We start from the raw sequence: 13,250 nt of genomic DNA, 5'->3' as shown, positions 1-13,250 counted from the left end.
GAGCAAGAGTCATGAATGGTTAAAAGACTTTAAGCCTCTGAGTTTTGAATCAGTTCTGAGTACATATGTGGTGGTGATTGGTGGTGGAGGAGGTGTTGGTGGGCAGAGGAGGTGGTGCGTGAGTAGCAGGCTAAGGGTTATGAGTAAATGTGAATTGACAAAGGGGTAAAATTTTCATTTAACTTCATTTTAAAACTTAATGTTTAAGAGGCTTGTTGACTGATTCAGAGGTGTCAATTTGGTGAACCTAATAGACTGATTCAAATGTAGCCTCTTAATGGAATCATTAAGAGGTTATCAAACAACCTTAATATGTGTTTTATAAGTGAACCAAACACAATCTATCTTTGACGAATTTAAAAGTAGCCACTTAATATAATTATTAAGATGCTACCAAACAACCACACTGAGAACACATAATAGAGACAACACCAACCTAATGATCATTAATTTTAAAACTATGAGGCTAGATGTGGGAACTACTCATCATGAAACCAAAGATCATTATTCATTAATAGTCAACACGAACATGAAACCAAAGATCATTAATTCTAAACCAAAGATGGTTGTGGTGCCTCGCCACATAGGGAACCTGGATGCGGAACACAACACACACTAGACGCGTGGAGGGCGCTAAGGTGACGGTCAGTGGCGGATCTTGAGCATTTAGTATGGATGGGCCGAAAGTCACAACAATCACATATTTTTTACTACTTCTATGTATCGGGTCGGCAATCCGGGAACCTCATAAGTCAGTAAGTCACACAACGGCCATCGCACAATGAAACCTTTTTTGTTGTGTTCAAATATGAACCATATGTTAGGGTTGGATTTTGGGCTTAATATTTAGTTTTTTTGTTTAAAGTTTATTTGGGTTAGGGGTTGGTCTTATGGAGTTTTATTTCTTAGCCTTCCTTTCTTTATCTTTACGTTTATTTCGTAAACGATTTCTGATCTTCGGCTTTAAACAAACTTTACGTTCCTAAAAATTCAACGCTGACCCGGACTTAAATAATATGGATGGGCCCTCAATACATATATATTTTTTCTTGATTTTTTCGAAAAAAAGACACTACCGAGAGAAAAACGTGATGGGGCTGCGATCCGGTTTAGCCCGAATACAATCCGCCACTGGTGGCGGCGTGTGGCAGCTAGAGGACGTGAGAGTGATGGTGGAATTTGTATTATTTTTATTAGTTAGTAGTTAAGATATAACTAATCATTTAGCTCCATTTAACCCATCATTCTAATGTTTTTAGCGTCAAATGTGAACCTCCATTGACCATTGCCAATGTGAGGCTTACGTACCCCGCTCTTTTTCTCATGTTTCACCCTTACAACAATGAATGCCGTTAGGAAATATACCTTTAAATGAAGGACATGCAGTCATCCTTCAACACATAAAAGAATATGGAGATTGAAAACTGCGATTGCATACATCCTATTGCATCTTAAGTGGAATGACATACTTTAATGTTTTCTATAATACTTCGGTTCTAGAGTGAGAAACTTGGTGTAATTTTAATTTTTATAATTGTATTTTTGGTGGTGGTGGGTATTCCCTCTGGTATTATCTTGCACAAAAAGTTGGATGCTCAAAAAAAAAAAAAAATAAATAGATAAAACAGATTCAAGCCGATAACCAAATATGGTTAATAATTGATAACTATGGCCGTTGAGCTGATGATGGAGTGGTAAGAGAGAGACTTGTTGTTTCATGTAACCCAGGTTCGATTCATGTCCCCATCATTTAGTTTCAACAGCACTGGGTGATGATGGGAGACTAGGCGAGTAGGTGACGTTCACCAATTGGATTATTGAACTGAACGAGTTTTATCTCACTGCACTATCGTGCCTTCTAGAGAGTGTTCACGTGTGTTGGCATTAGGTGAGAGTTTTTCATGATCGAAAGCGAGTATATCCCGATGTGATGAATTTAGTCGGTAGCTCATTCGGAGGATTCGTTGACAGCGTAAGAAAAAGAAAATAAAAATAACTGCTAACTAGGGCCAATATAGGCGATTAGGGTTATTAGGGTAAATGATGGTAAATTGGGATAACTTGTGGACAATTAAATAGGCACTCATGTCAAATAGGGTTGGATGCATTAACCCATTATGCTGGAGAACCTTTATGACTTTTGACTCCTTAGGACCCACTATGATGGTCCATTAGGCCATTAACAGTTACATTGATGATCGCCAATTATAGTCTTTAATGCTAAGTTGAGATTTGAGTTTTGATTGCTGGCAGCTCAAATTATTTATTTATTTATTTGTTTGTTTCTTTTAAAAGAAAAAAACATTTTGATCATTTGGTTGCTGGGAAAATTTGTAGTTTGGGGATGGGTGATGGGTAGAGTTAACGTCCACTTTAGTTGCAGAATAAAATCCACTTTGATGGAAGAAGTGCAGGCCTCGCTCTTGTTGAAGAGTCAGCGCAATGAAACCCATAATTTTTTTGAGAACGATGAATATGATAATTGAGCTTTTGATGACGTCTAAATCTATGAAAAGGTGAATGACTTTTAACATAATTAGAAACATAAGTCACCAATGAAAATTTACAATTTAGCACATTTTAGGAGGTTAAGAAAACCCTAGTTAAAATGGAAAATGAAAGGTAAGTTTAAAAGTGTAGTTTTTTAAAGAATTTGGGAGTTTGATTATTATTATTGAAATTATACATGTGTTTCAATGAGTTTATAAATTGAGTTGAGACATCTCTTGGTATAAATCACTATTTTTGATGTTTGCAAACTTACAAAAATGTACCTAATTAAAGTGTTGTGATTTGTGAACTTCACTTTGTATGTTTGAGACCAGTGGATCTCAACTGAAACAAAAACAAGTTACAGGTGCATGTTTTATCCACAACTTAATTGTTTGAAAGATTTACATCCTTTATAAATACATTAGATTTAATATTAATATTAAAATAGAAAATTCATGCTGAGTGACAATTGGGATGTGTAAAAGAAACTTTTTTGATGCTTATTAAATGGTGATTTAACCTGTGAACAGTTAAAGTTGAATATTTTTCAAGTGAAGTAATGTGAAATGAAAGTAAATCTAAAGTGGATGATCCTCGAGATAAAAGTCAATCCGGCCCAGTTCAGATATTGGCTAGACCTCTTAATGCATTTCTCTCTGTTGTCTTTTCCATCTCTCTAATTTAAACCATGTGAATAAATCAACAATAAGATCATACATGTAGATTTAGTCATGTATATGTCAAAACAAAAACACATAATTCAAATCCTATAGCTTTAAGTTAAAACATAAAGGAAACACTTAATAACCTGGTATTGTTTAAGCAGCAGCACTCTTTCCTTTCTTCTTCTGAAGCTTTTTTTATGTAAAACTCAAGTTCTTGTTCTTCAATATATGCCCACCACAAAACAATACAACCAAGCATTTAAATAAAACCATGCACCCCAAAAACAATATAAAAAATATTAAATTTCATACCAGTCAGCACAGCACGACCACACTGGCCCGGGCGCGATGAGATGGCAGCCAAAAGCCGACCACTCGAAAACTGATCTTCAACACGCGGGTCAAGTTTCCGCTCCTCTTGGCGTTTTTTCAAGTTTCCTCACGGCATGGTTACTCTCTTAGTCTCCTCAGTAGCACCTTCAGCTTCCTGTTATTATCATTACTCATTATTTATTTTAACATCAATAGCACATGATCGGTTAATCACTTTTAAAAGCCACATACCTCTGTTTCTTTTTCGAAGTGGTTTCCTTCTTGCGTCCTATATCAACGCCATAGTGTTGAAGGTACCACTACTTAAAGGGTGCAGCATAAACTTGAACAATTGCACTCTTGACTAATGTTTGGATCTCATAACTAGGATACTCCTATGATCATGATCATGTGTTGCCTCACTAGTGCCTGTGATATGAGGCACGTACCGTAGGGATTTCGGATATATGTGTATCAAGTAATTAATACCGCACCCCAACAAATAGAAGTCGAACTTAAACCCCGTCACAGTGAACCAATTAAACAATCAGGCAGAGGCGCACACATTACAGAATTAAACGAGCATTGAGTTGAGGTACCCATTGAAATCATGAACAAATTCAATAATCAGAAAGAGCAAACACGAGACAATAGAGTTGGAAATTCAATTAGTGCTTCTTAATTTCTCGAGGCCTAGCTTCTTCTTGCCAGGCGTGTGCAATGAATCACGGGTGCAGTGAATTATAAGCATTAAACGTGCAATTGACATCGTACTTAAGGATGACGATAACTGATTAACGGAATAATTAGACGGGATAGGTGCTGCACTTCTTTCTTAGGTTATTATTTACATTTACATTTACATTTACATTTACATTTACATTTACAATATACCCCCACCCCCAACATATACATATAGTCAATTTGTCACGGCTAGTCTTGACCCTCATGTGATGCTCTTACTCGGGTCCTGACTCATGAGGACTAGAGTGGTCCATAAGTGAAGTGGGGTGTCAAGAATATAGTAGTAGCTTAATACACCTTAATTTAATTAAGGTATTGCAATATGATAACAACGTGCAAACATTAACACACACTCGGAACATATTTTAAGTGGATTAGGCGGATCTAGATATAAATCTTAGGGGTAACGCTTATATATTTATTTACCGTATTTTATACATTGTAAACGAAACAAAAACATATTTCAATGGTTGCAATTGCAATCGGTAAAACCAACGCTAGCTTTAATATTCGACATACCAAAGGAAAGGTAGCGTGCTTTTCCGATTTCCACCCTTACATTAGCAAGGTCACACATTCCACTCAATTTTACAAATTTATCGTCTTCCTTTAAAGTGTGATAAAAGTTCGTGCGATCACCCAAAATACACCCTCTTTCTTCATTACTAAAATCATTCAGATACATTTCCGAAAAATGTTATTATCTTATATATGTCAAACTTGAAAAAAGAATCTTATAGGTTTAAACCAGACATATTTTCTAACAAAGTAGTTAGGACCTCACTAATCTATTTTCAAGTTTTTGAATTTGAATATCCAAAATCATATTAAAAACTTCAACATCAAAATGATGATTCTGTTGAGCCTTGTTTTTGTTTGATGTTTCACGCTCAAACTAAAGAAAAAAAAAGGTTAATGGTTTCTATTTGTTTTAGGCATTTTGTTCGGGCTTATTTGATTTGAATTTTTAAAAAATGATGATTCTGTTGAGCCTGAACTGTTTGAGCTTGTTTCTGTTTAATGTTTCTCGTTCAAACGAAATAAAAAAAGGTTAACATTTTTTATTTGCTTTGTGCTATAAACTTTGTTTGGGCTTTATTTGATTTGAACTTTTAAATTGGTTGAACTTTAAACAAATAGGGGTAATGTAATATTTTTTAAGGGGTATCGAAATACGAAAACCAACCCAAAGCGAAAAAAATTACACTATCAATGGAAAGTTGAAGGGGTAGCGGATGTTACCCCTGATTATGAAGTAGATTCGCCCCTGAAGTGCATCCAATATACGTACACCACCATTTCATGCTTGGCCTTTAATATACACAACATCACCCTCGAATGATTTGGCTTCATGGTTAAAGGGACTTCCAATATTCATAAGCTCATCCCTAGCAAGCATGATGCCACAGAGTAAATTATTTAACTCTCTTGTGACTTGATCTTAAAATTTACTTTTAACTTCATCCTTTTACACAACTATGTAGTGATTTCAAGTAGTCTTTCAGCGGAAGACTAGATAAATACGAGGAATACATGTATTACTTTTGAGAATTATTACAACGTAGGTAAATTGAAGGTGGTTAAATGACCATCCCCCATGGCCTAACTTTTAAGGATGATCTAAAAGCTTCACATCTAGAAACTAAGAAAAGTCTATAGAGGTCCTAGTATTTTACATGAGTTATCTATAGACTTTTACGGATGTTTGAGGACTTTCAAGATTGATCTAAAATATTTCAAACAAGCCCTTGATGCTTTACAAATTGTGAAGCCCATCCTATTGTTTTCCAAGGTTTTCAATGTTGTTCTAGACCTTTATATATTGCCGACCTTGGACCAAGATGTTGTAGCACGTTTCGGATTCTATTAGCTAGCCAGCCCTTGATATCTCTAAATTCGTATGGATACTTGATACTTCCAGTATTAGAGAATTAATTATGACATGATGTTAGGCGAGTTGTGACATTCTCCCCACCTAAACCCATGATGTTCTCCATCGTGTTTCATAGCGGTCCTTGTATCGATTATCCACAACTGGCCTAGGTTTTTTTTTTTTTTTTAATTTTTATTTTTGCGTATGTTGTGTGATGTTCATCACATACTCGACGACCATGCCTCGTACAGTCGTACATCCTTCAATATTGTGACTACCTTTAGCTTGAGTCAATGTTTTTCGCACCCTATCCCTTTCAAGGATGACTTTGGTCTCCTTCATGGGCAATATCGTGCTTCCACTACGCTATGCATCGATGGATTTGCCATTCTGTCCATCCTTAGGTAGTAGCGTGCATTTTTGCTTTGCTTTAGCATTACATCGAGCGACTAACCCTTTAATTTGCCCCTTCTGTCCACTATGGCATATCCGTGCTCGCAACTTGCTACTACTTTAACAGACACCTGGCTTTACTTGATGATATTTAGAAATTGCAACACTCCTAAGTGTGCTTTCTTGCATTTCATGAGGAGATTTTTGGGCCAGCACTATTCATAAGCTTGGCATAATCAGACATTCACGCACTTGATGTGATATGTCATATCTGTAACATCATATTTTGTAGATGTTATTTTCTTGTGGCTTGGTATCGTTTGTTCTTTTTGCCTTGTGTTTCGATCTAAACGCTATTTTTTATTGAGAATTTGAAATGATATGAATTTTTGTTTATTATAGAAACATATTATTTTTTTTTTAAATCAAATCGAAGTTTTATATAATTTACTATAAAACGATTACAATAAAGTGGCAGGCAAACGGGCAACAAGCTGCGCCGCAACCCCCTTTTGAACAGCAAAGCCAATCCTGCTAAAAACGAAGCTTTGGGACCTAGAAGCTGAAGAGGTTCTGTGTACGACGCGCTGAACCCTACTCAAAAATTTCACAGCCTCTGGAGCCAGAAACCCAAATGTATCAAAGGCAAATGGTAGAAAAACATGTTGATTATCTAAACAAGCTTTCTCGTGTTTAACAACTTTGCCCGATTCAGCCTTCAACGCAGCCTGACCCACAACAAACCCACGGTCCCTGAGCCCAACAAGAGGAGACACTCCTGTAAGATCCACACAGGCGTGTTTCCCCCCTGCCCACCCGAACACAAGAATATCAGCTGGTCGTAAAGTAGACCTCCCTTCAATAAGATCCGTGAGAAAGTTAACAGGGGCCTCCTTTTTAGCAGAAATCCCTGCCCGTTTAAGAACATCACACAGAACATTCCTAACCAGATCATTTTGTATTTAAAGCCAGGCAATTCTTTGCAATGCACCGCATGGTCACCAAAAGAATCCAAACAGACCTTACGACAAATTGGGCAAGGTTCATCCGTCGGGAACATAGGGATCATTAACCGGTACTTAAGGATAGCCCGATAAAAGATGATTATGAAATGTATTAAGACCATTTAACACCGATGGAAACGTAGGTCTAATCATGTGAGCCTCAGGTCTTGATTGCAAGCAACTTCTACCAAGTCCAAGCTAACCTCCTAGAGTAGCTTAGCCAAACCATATCCACATCAACCACCTAGAAATCATATTTAAAATACAAGTTAACTAAAAAATTGTTTAGCTAGGAAATCGTTTTATGTTATTGTAATGGGTAAACAACCATTATGATTCAAGCTGCTATAATAATAATAATAAAGGTATTTGTAGTTGATATTAAAGCATTAATTTACGTGAACTCCGTATCACTATAGATTAAGGACAGACCCGGCCTAAGGGGAGGCCGGGGAGGGTAACGGACCCAGGCCCACTCTCCTGAGAGGCCCATAATTGTTAAAAAAATTAAATTTATATTTTATATATAATTTTGTTTTAATAAAAAAAGCTTATAAAAGGACTCTTTGGTTGAATGAAAAGTAATCTAGACTATGAAAACAAAGGTTATGGGTTCAATTCTCACAATTAGTGTTTATCTTTTTATAGAAAAAAACTTCCATTTGTGTTTTATTTGTCATTTTAGTAATATGTTTATTATTATTTGTTTCTTTTGGGATTTTGAAAGGCAACCGTATCGATAAACTTGTCAAATTATCTATCACATAACTGAGAACGCGATTTTAGGGGCCCGTTTTTTTACTCGTCCCAGGCCCCAAAATTTTAAGGGGTTCTTAGAGACGGCCCTGATTAAGGATAATACTTAAAGGAGAGAACACGTCAAGCAAAGACGAACAAAAAATGAATCTAGTTGCGCATTTTCTGGTTGGGATGAAAACGAGTATAGTAAAAAAAATAAGACCGTATGAATAATAATGTTCCCATGGTTACAACTTATCATAACGATTACGACATAGGATACAACTTTCGATCTTTAAACACGTCTACAGCAAATACTAAAATCCTTAGAACCCCAAGCAAGCACACCCTTAATAGACGATAACTTATTCTAATACTTGAAATCATATAAAAAGCCCTAGAAGGGATATAACATAACAAAGTCTAATAAAGAAAATTGTTGTGCTACTTATTTACCAAATCACACGTATAGCTTTTAATCAAATAGTCAACTTGACGTATTAAGTTCTTGTTATTATTTTAATATATTTAAAGAACATGCACTTATGGTTAAATTTCTAAATCGGGATGACTAATTTTTAAATATAAAAAAATCCCAAAAAATAACATAAAACTAGATTTGGTTAAATTAATTTAATTAGTTATTAAAATCCAAGATTTAAAATCTGTCTAGGCTCCTCCAAATATTCTTACACCAGAGGATTGATTGATTACTCAAAACCAAAACACCTCTCTCCTCTTTCTACAAATTCCATTTCTTTTCATAATATTAATTTATACACACACAAACACAGGAATAACCAAGAAAATGTAAAGTTTCCATTTTCAATTTAATTTAATTTAATTATCTTAAAATACAATAACAACAATACCTTACCTTTGGTGAAGAACAAACAACCACCCACATCTTCCTCCTCTGTTCTTAATTCATTATTATTCTTAGATCTCTTTCTTTCTTGTTTAATATCAATGGTGAGATATGCTTAAAGACACCCAATTTCTTGTTTTGCTTTTAATCAATTTCTGTGATCTGTTTCAATTGTGGGTTTTTAGGAATCTGAAATCTACTTGGGATTGATGTTTGATTGATGGATCCGATTATCTTGATTTTAGCTATTCAATACTCGGATGATAATAATAATAATAATAATAATAAGTAATCCGATCACTCTTTACTACTCGATTTTGTCCGGATAAGGTAAACAATTACTCAAATTCGATCTTTTTGTATCCGCATTTCGGTTTATTGAATCGGGATTTATGTGAATTGGCGTTGGATTCATGAATTCTGTTTGTTTTTTGACGAATTTGATCTTCAATTGGTGTAGTTGAATTGGGTTAGCATCCGAATTTAAAGAGATTAGTCGAATTTGATGGCAATTCAACATGGGATTGTGGAAAAGATGGAGCCCGAATTCGGTAAACTGTTTATTGGTGGGATATCTTGGGATACTGATGACTGGAGATTGAAGGAGTATTTTGGTAGTTATGGTGAAGTGATTGAAGCTGTTATTATGAGAGATCGGATCACGGGCCGGGCTCGTGGGTTCGGGTTTGTGGTGTTTGCTGATTCTGCTGTTGCAGAGAGAGTTGTATTGGAGAAGCATATGATTGATGGTAGAACAGTAAGTTTATTCAAAGTTATAATTTTTAATCCTAATTTACATTTTTGGTATTTGGCATTGTGCTTTGAAAGTAATTATCTGATTATTATTATTATTATTATTATTATTATTATTATTATTATTATTATTATTATTATTGTGTTTTCGAGTTGTTTATACTTTGTGGCCCGTTTTATTACAGCTGATTATGTGATTCTGATTAATCCATATAATACCAAGCACCCTCTTAGGTTGTGGCATTGCGATATGAAAGTGATTACCCGATTGTTATTGTGTTTTCAAGTTGTTTAGACTTTGTAGCCTGTTTTATTACAGTTGATTATTTGATTCTGACTAATCCGTACTACATTAGCGTTTTCATAAATCATTGCCAAACACCCTCTTTGGCACTAAAAGCGTGTATTGAGATACCCTCTTAGGTTGGCGTTGCGTTATGAAAGAGAGTATCCGATTATTATTTTGTTTTCAAGTTGTTTGTTCTTTGTAGCCCGTTTTATTAGCTGATTATCCGATTCTGATTACTTCATATCATTGTTTTCAAAACAAAATGCCATCCACCCTCTTAGGCACTACAAACGCGTATCCAAACACCCTCTTAGGTGCTAAAAGCATGTATCCAAACACTGTCTTAGGCACTAAACGCGTGTTTCCAAACACCCTTTTAGGCACTAAAATTGTGTATCCAAACATCCCCACTACAGAATATAATATTATCAAAACTTTCAGGTGGAAGCAAAGAAAGCTGTTCCTAGGGAAGACCACCACGGGCTAAACCGAACCAATAACAACATTAACGGATCGCCAGGGCCCGCGGGCCGCACAAAAAAGATATTTGTCGGTGGTTTAGCATCTACAGTCACCGAGAGTGATTTCAAGAAATATTTTGATCAATTCGGTGGCATAACCGACGTGGTTGTGATGTATGATCACAACACTCAAAGGCCAAGAGGTTTTGGGTTCATCACATTCGATTCAGAAGCCGCGGTTGATCGGGTATTAATCAAGACGTTTCATGAACTGAATGGTAAAATGGTTGAGGTCAAACGGGCCGTTCCAAAAGAGTTATCACCCGGACCAGTCCGAAGCCCATTGGTCGGGTTTAACTTTGGGCTAACCCGGCCCAACACGTTCATCACTAGTACTTACCCTCATGGTTTCAATATGGGCCCGATTGGAGGATATGGCGGTCGGGCTGATAGTCGGTTCAGCCCGATTGGTGGAGGGCGATCCGGGTTCTCCCCGTTCGGATCGTCTGGTTATGGGATGGGAATGAATCTTGAGCCCGCTTTGAGCCCAGGTGCGTTTGGAACCGCGTCTAATAATATCCGGTACGGGCGAGTTGTGGGCCCGTATTTTGGTGGGAATTCGAATAGGTACGTTACCCCGATCGGATATAATCAAAGTAATGTCAGAAACGAGTCGTTTATCGGGTCATCGAACCGAAACGTGTGGGGGAACGGTGGGCTCACGATCCCAAACGGGTCGGGCGCGTATTTGGGTTCGGGAAGTGGTGGGTTTGGAGTATTTGGAAATGGACCAAATTGGGGTTCCTCTCCTATATCTACTCAAGGTGGAGTGACCTCTACGGGCTATAATGGTGGAGGTATTGGGCCGATAGGGGGGCCAGAAAACAACTATGGGCTCACACTTGGAAGAAATGGGCCTAGTGTAGGTCAGGAAGGGGTTTATGGTAATTTGTACCGTGGGGGTTCAACTTATGGTGACCCAACTTGGCAGTCTTCGCCTAATGATCTTGACGGGCCTGGTCCAGGCTCATTTGGTTACGGGCTTGACGGTTCAGAAGATGTTGGAAACTATAGCATTGCAAATAGACAAACTAATAGAGGTATGCTAAATTTTTTCTAATATAATTATCACTTTCAAGAATGTTTCATTCAATATCGTGATTGCAAGAATGTTTTCAAGATTTTCTTACGAAGTAATGATTTTTACTTGTTTTTGGTGATAATATCAGGGATTGCTGCATAGGGGTTTTCAAGATTTGCATACAAGAAGGTAACTTTAGGAGGAACTGTTATTTTGGTAGATAACCAGCCCTCTTTTAGTATAGTGCAGCACCCTGAATCTTGGAAGAAAAGAAATATTACAAGATTTGATGGCAAGTTTTGATCTTTAATTGACCTTAGGTTTCCACTTTTGATGTGTTGTTGTGCGTCTTTTGAATGAGGGTGAGTAGCTTAGATCAAATAATCACGGTTTCTCATTTGGTGTCTTCATGTCGGTTCTGTTTTATTCTTTATTGTTGAGTTGTTGTAACGTCTGGCGAAGCTGCCAGTACTTGATGTTGGTTTTTGTTTGATTTATAAAGTGTGAATGATTAGTTATTCGAGTTAATAAGTTTACTCTCTGTGAATGATTTTTATATGTTCCGTGGCTCAATTAGAACTTTTTTAACCACTTTATTTGTACTCATAATTCATACAATAATAATATTATTATATTAGAATTATTATCTCTGTAAATAAAAATATTACCTGTCTGGTGATCAACAAACTCCCCCATACTAGTTTTTCTTTTTGTTTTTTAGGTAGCCGGTGAAATGAGATGTGTTGTCGGCCCCTTATCGATAGTAAAACATATCGAGAATGATCTGGATAAAAAATCTGTTCTTCACTTTTCAGTATGAAATGTAACATAACATTTGCATTCAACATATAAAAAATAAAAGTGTAAGCAAATGAAAGTTTCAAAAACCAACTTACGGATTCTGGTTTAAAATAGGGATTATAATTACGAAATGACAGAATATCATTCTGGGTATATTAATAGCATTCTAAGGTTTAAGCACTGCGGGGATAGCTCAGTTGGGAGAGCGTCAGACTGAAGATCTGAAGGTCACGTGTTCGATCCACGTTCACCGCAAACCCTTTTTATTGTTTTTCTATTTTCATGCATCTGCTTGTGGATTATAGTCTATAGACTTATAGTCAAACACCTTTAATACATTCACGTTTAAGTATGATTTGAACCCAGACGTTATTATTATCTTTCTTTTTCCCCCCAAGCTAGACTGTTAGGATAACTATGTGTTTATACCAATATATATTTGATTCCATGTATATATGTTGCTAGTTTGGGTCCTTGCGTTACAGGGGTTTATTTAGGTTTTTGTTGTTAATCGTTTTGCTATTTTATATTTTGTAATGGTTTGTTTTGTTTTTTTTAGCGTTGTTTGTTTTGATTTAATACGTATATATTAGTTTATTAAGTTCATTATATTTTTTAATGTTGGGGTTCTTTCAATAGATATGTAGGTTTTTTAGATTTTTAACGAACAAATATAAACGAACACGAACATGTTGATTTTTAAAACGAACAAATATGAATATAAATATTTGTCTTATGAAAAAGGGGCGGTTGATATAGGTGACGATGGTGGTTG

At 36.2% G+C, this 13,250-nt stretch overlaps 1 protein-coding gene and 1 non-coding gene across 2 annotated transcripts; both read left to right on the top strand.

Annotated features, from left to right (window-relative positions):
- Positions 1 to 9,587: 9,587 nt before the first annotated feature.
- LOC143620506 (heterogeneous nuclear ribonucleoprotein 1-like) lies at positions 9,588 to 12,208 on the top strand. The gene is made up of 3 exons (XM_077092193.1): positions 9,588 to 9,847; positions 10,574 to 11,693; positions 11,823 to 12,208. Exons 1-3 carry the CDS (start codon positions 9,596 to 9,598, stop codon positions 11,834 to 11,836), a joined length of 1,386 nt encoding a protein of 461 aa, XP_076948308.1. The 5' UTR covers positions 9,588 to 9,595; the 3' UTR covers positions 11,837 to 12,208.
- A 449-nt stretch (positions 12,209 to 12,657) lies between these two features.
- TRNAF-GAA (transfer RNA phenylalanine (anticodon GAA)) lies at positions 12,658 to 12,730 on the top strand. Its single transcript has one exon. It is a non-coding gene; the product is annotated as a tRNA-Phe (tRNA).
- Positions 12,731 to 13,250: the final 520 nt, after the last annotated feature.

The sequence above is a fragment of the Bidens hawaiensis genome, unplaced genomic scaffold (genome assembly GCF_021521415.1).
Source record: "Bidens hawaiensis isolate Kalapana, Puna unplaced genomic scaffold, B.hawaiensis_p1.1 tig00002572_1, whole genome shotgun sequence".
Taxonomy (NCBI): domain Eukaryota; kingdom Viridiplantae; phylum Streptophyta; class Magnoliopsida; order Asterales; family Asteraceae; genus Bidens; species Bidens hawaiensis.
Note: the sequence above shows the minus strand (reverse complement) of the source record. Positions and strands in the feature narration are given on the sequence as shown.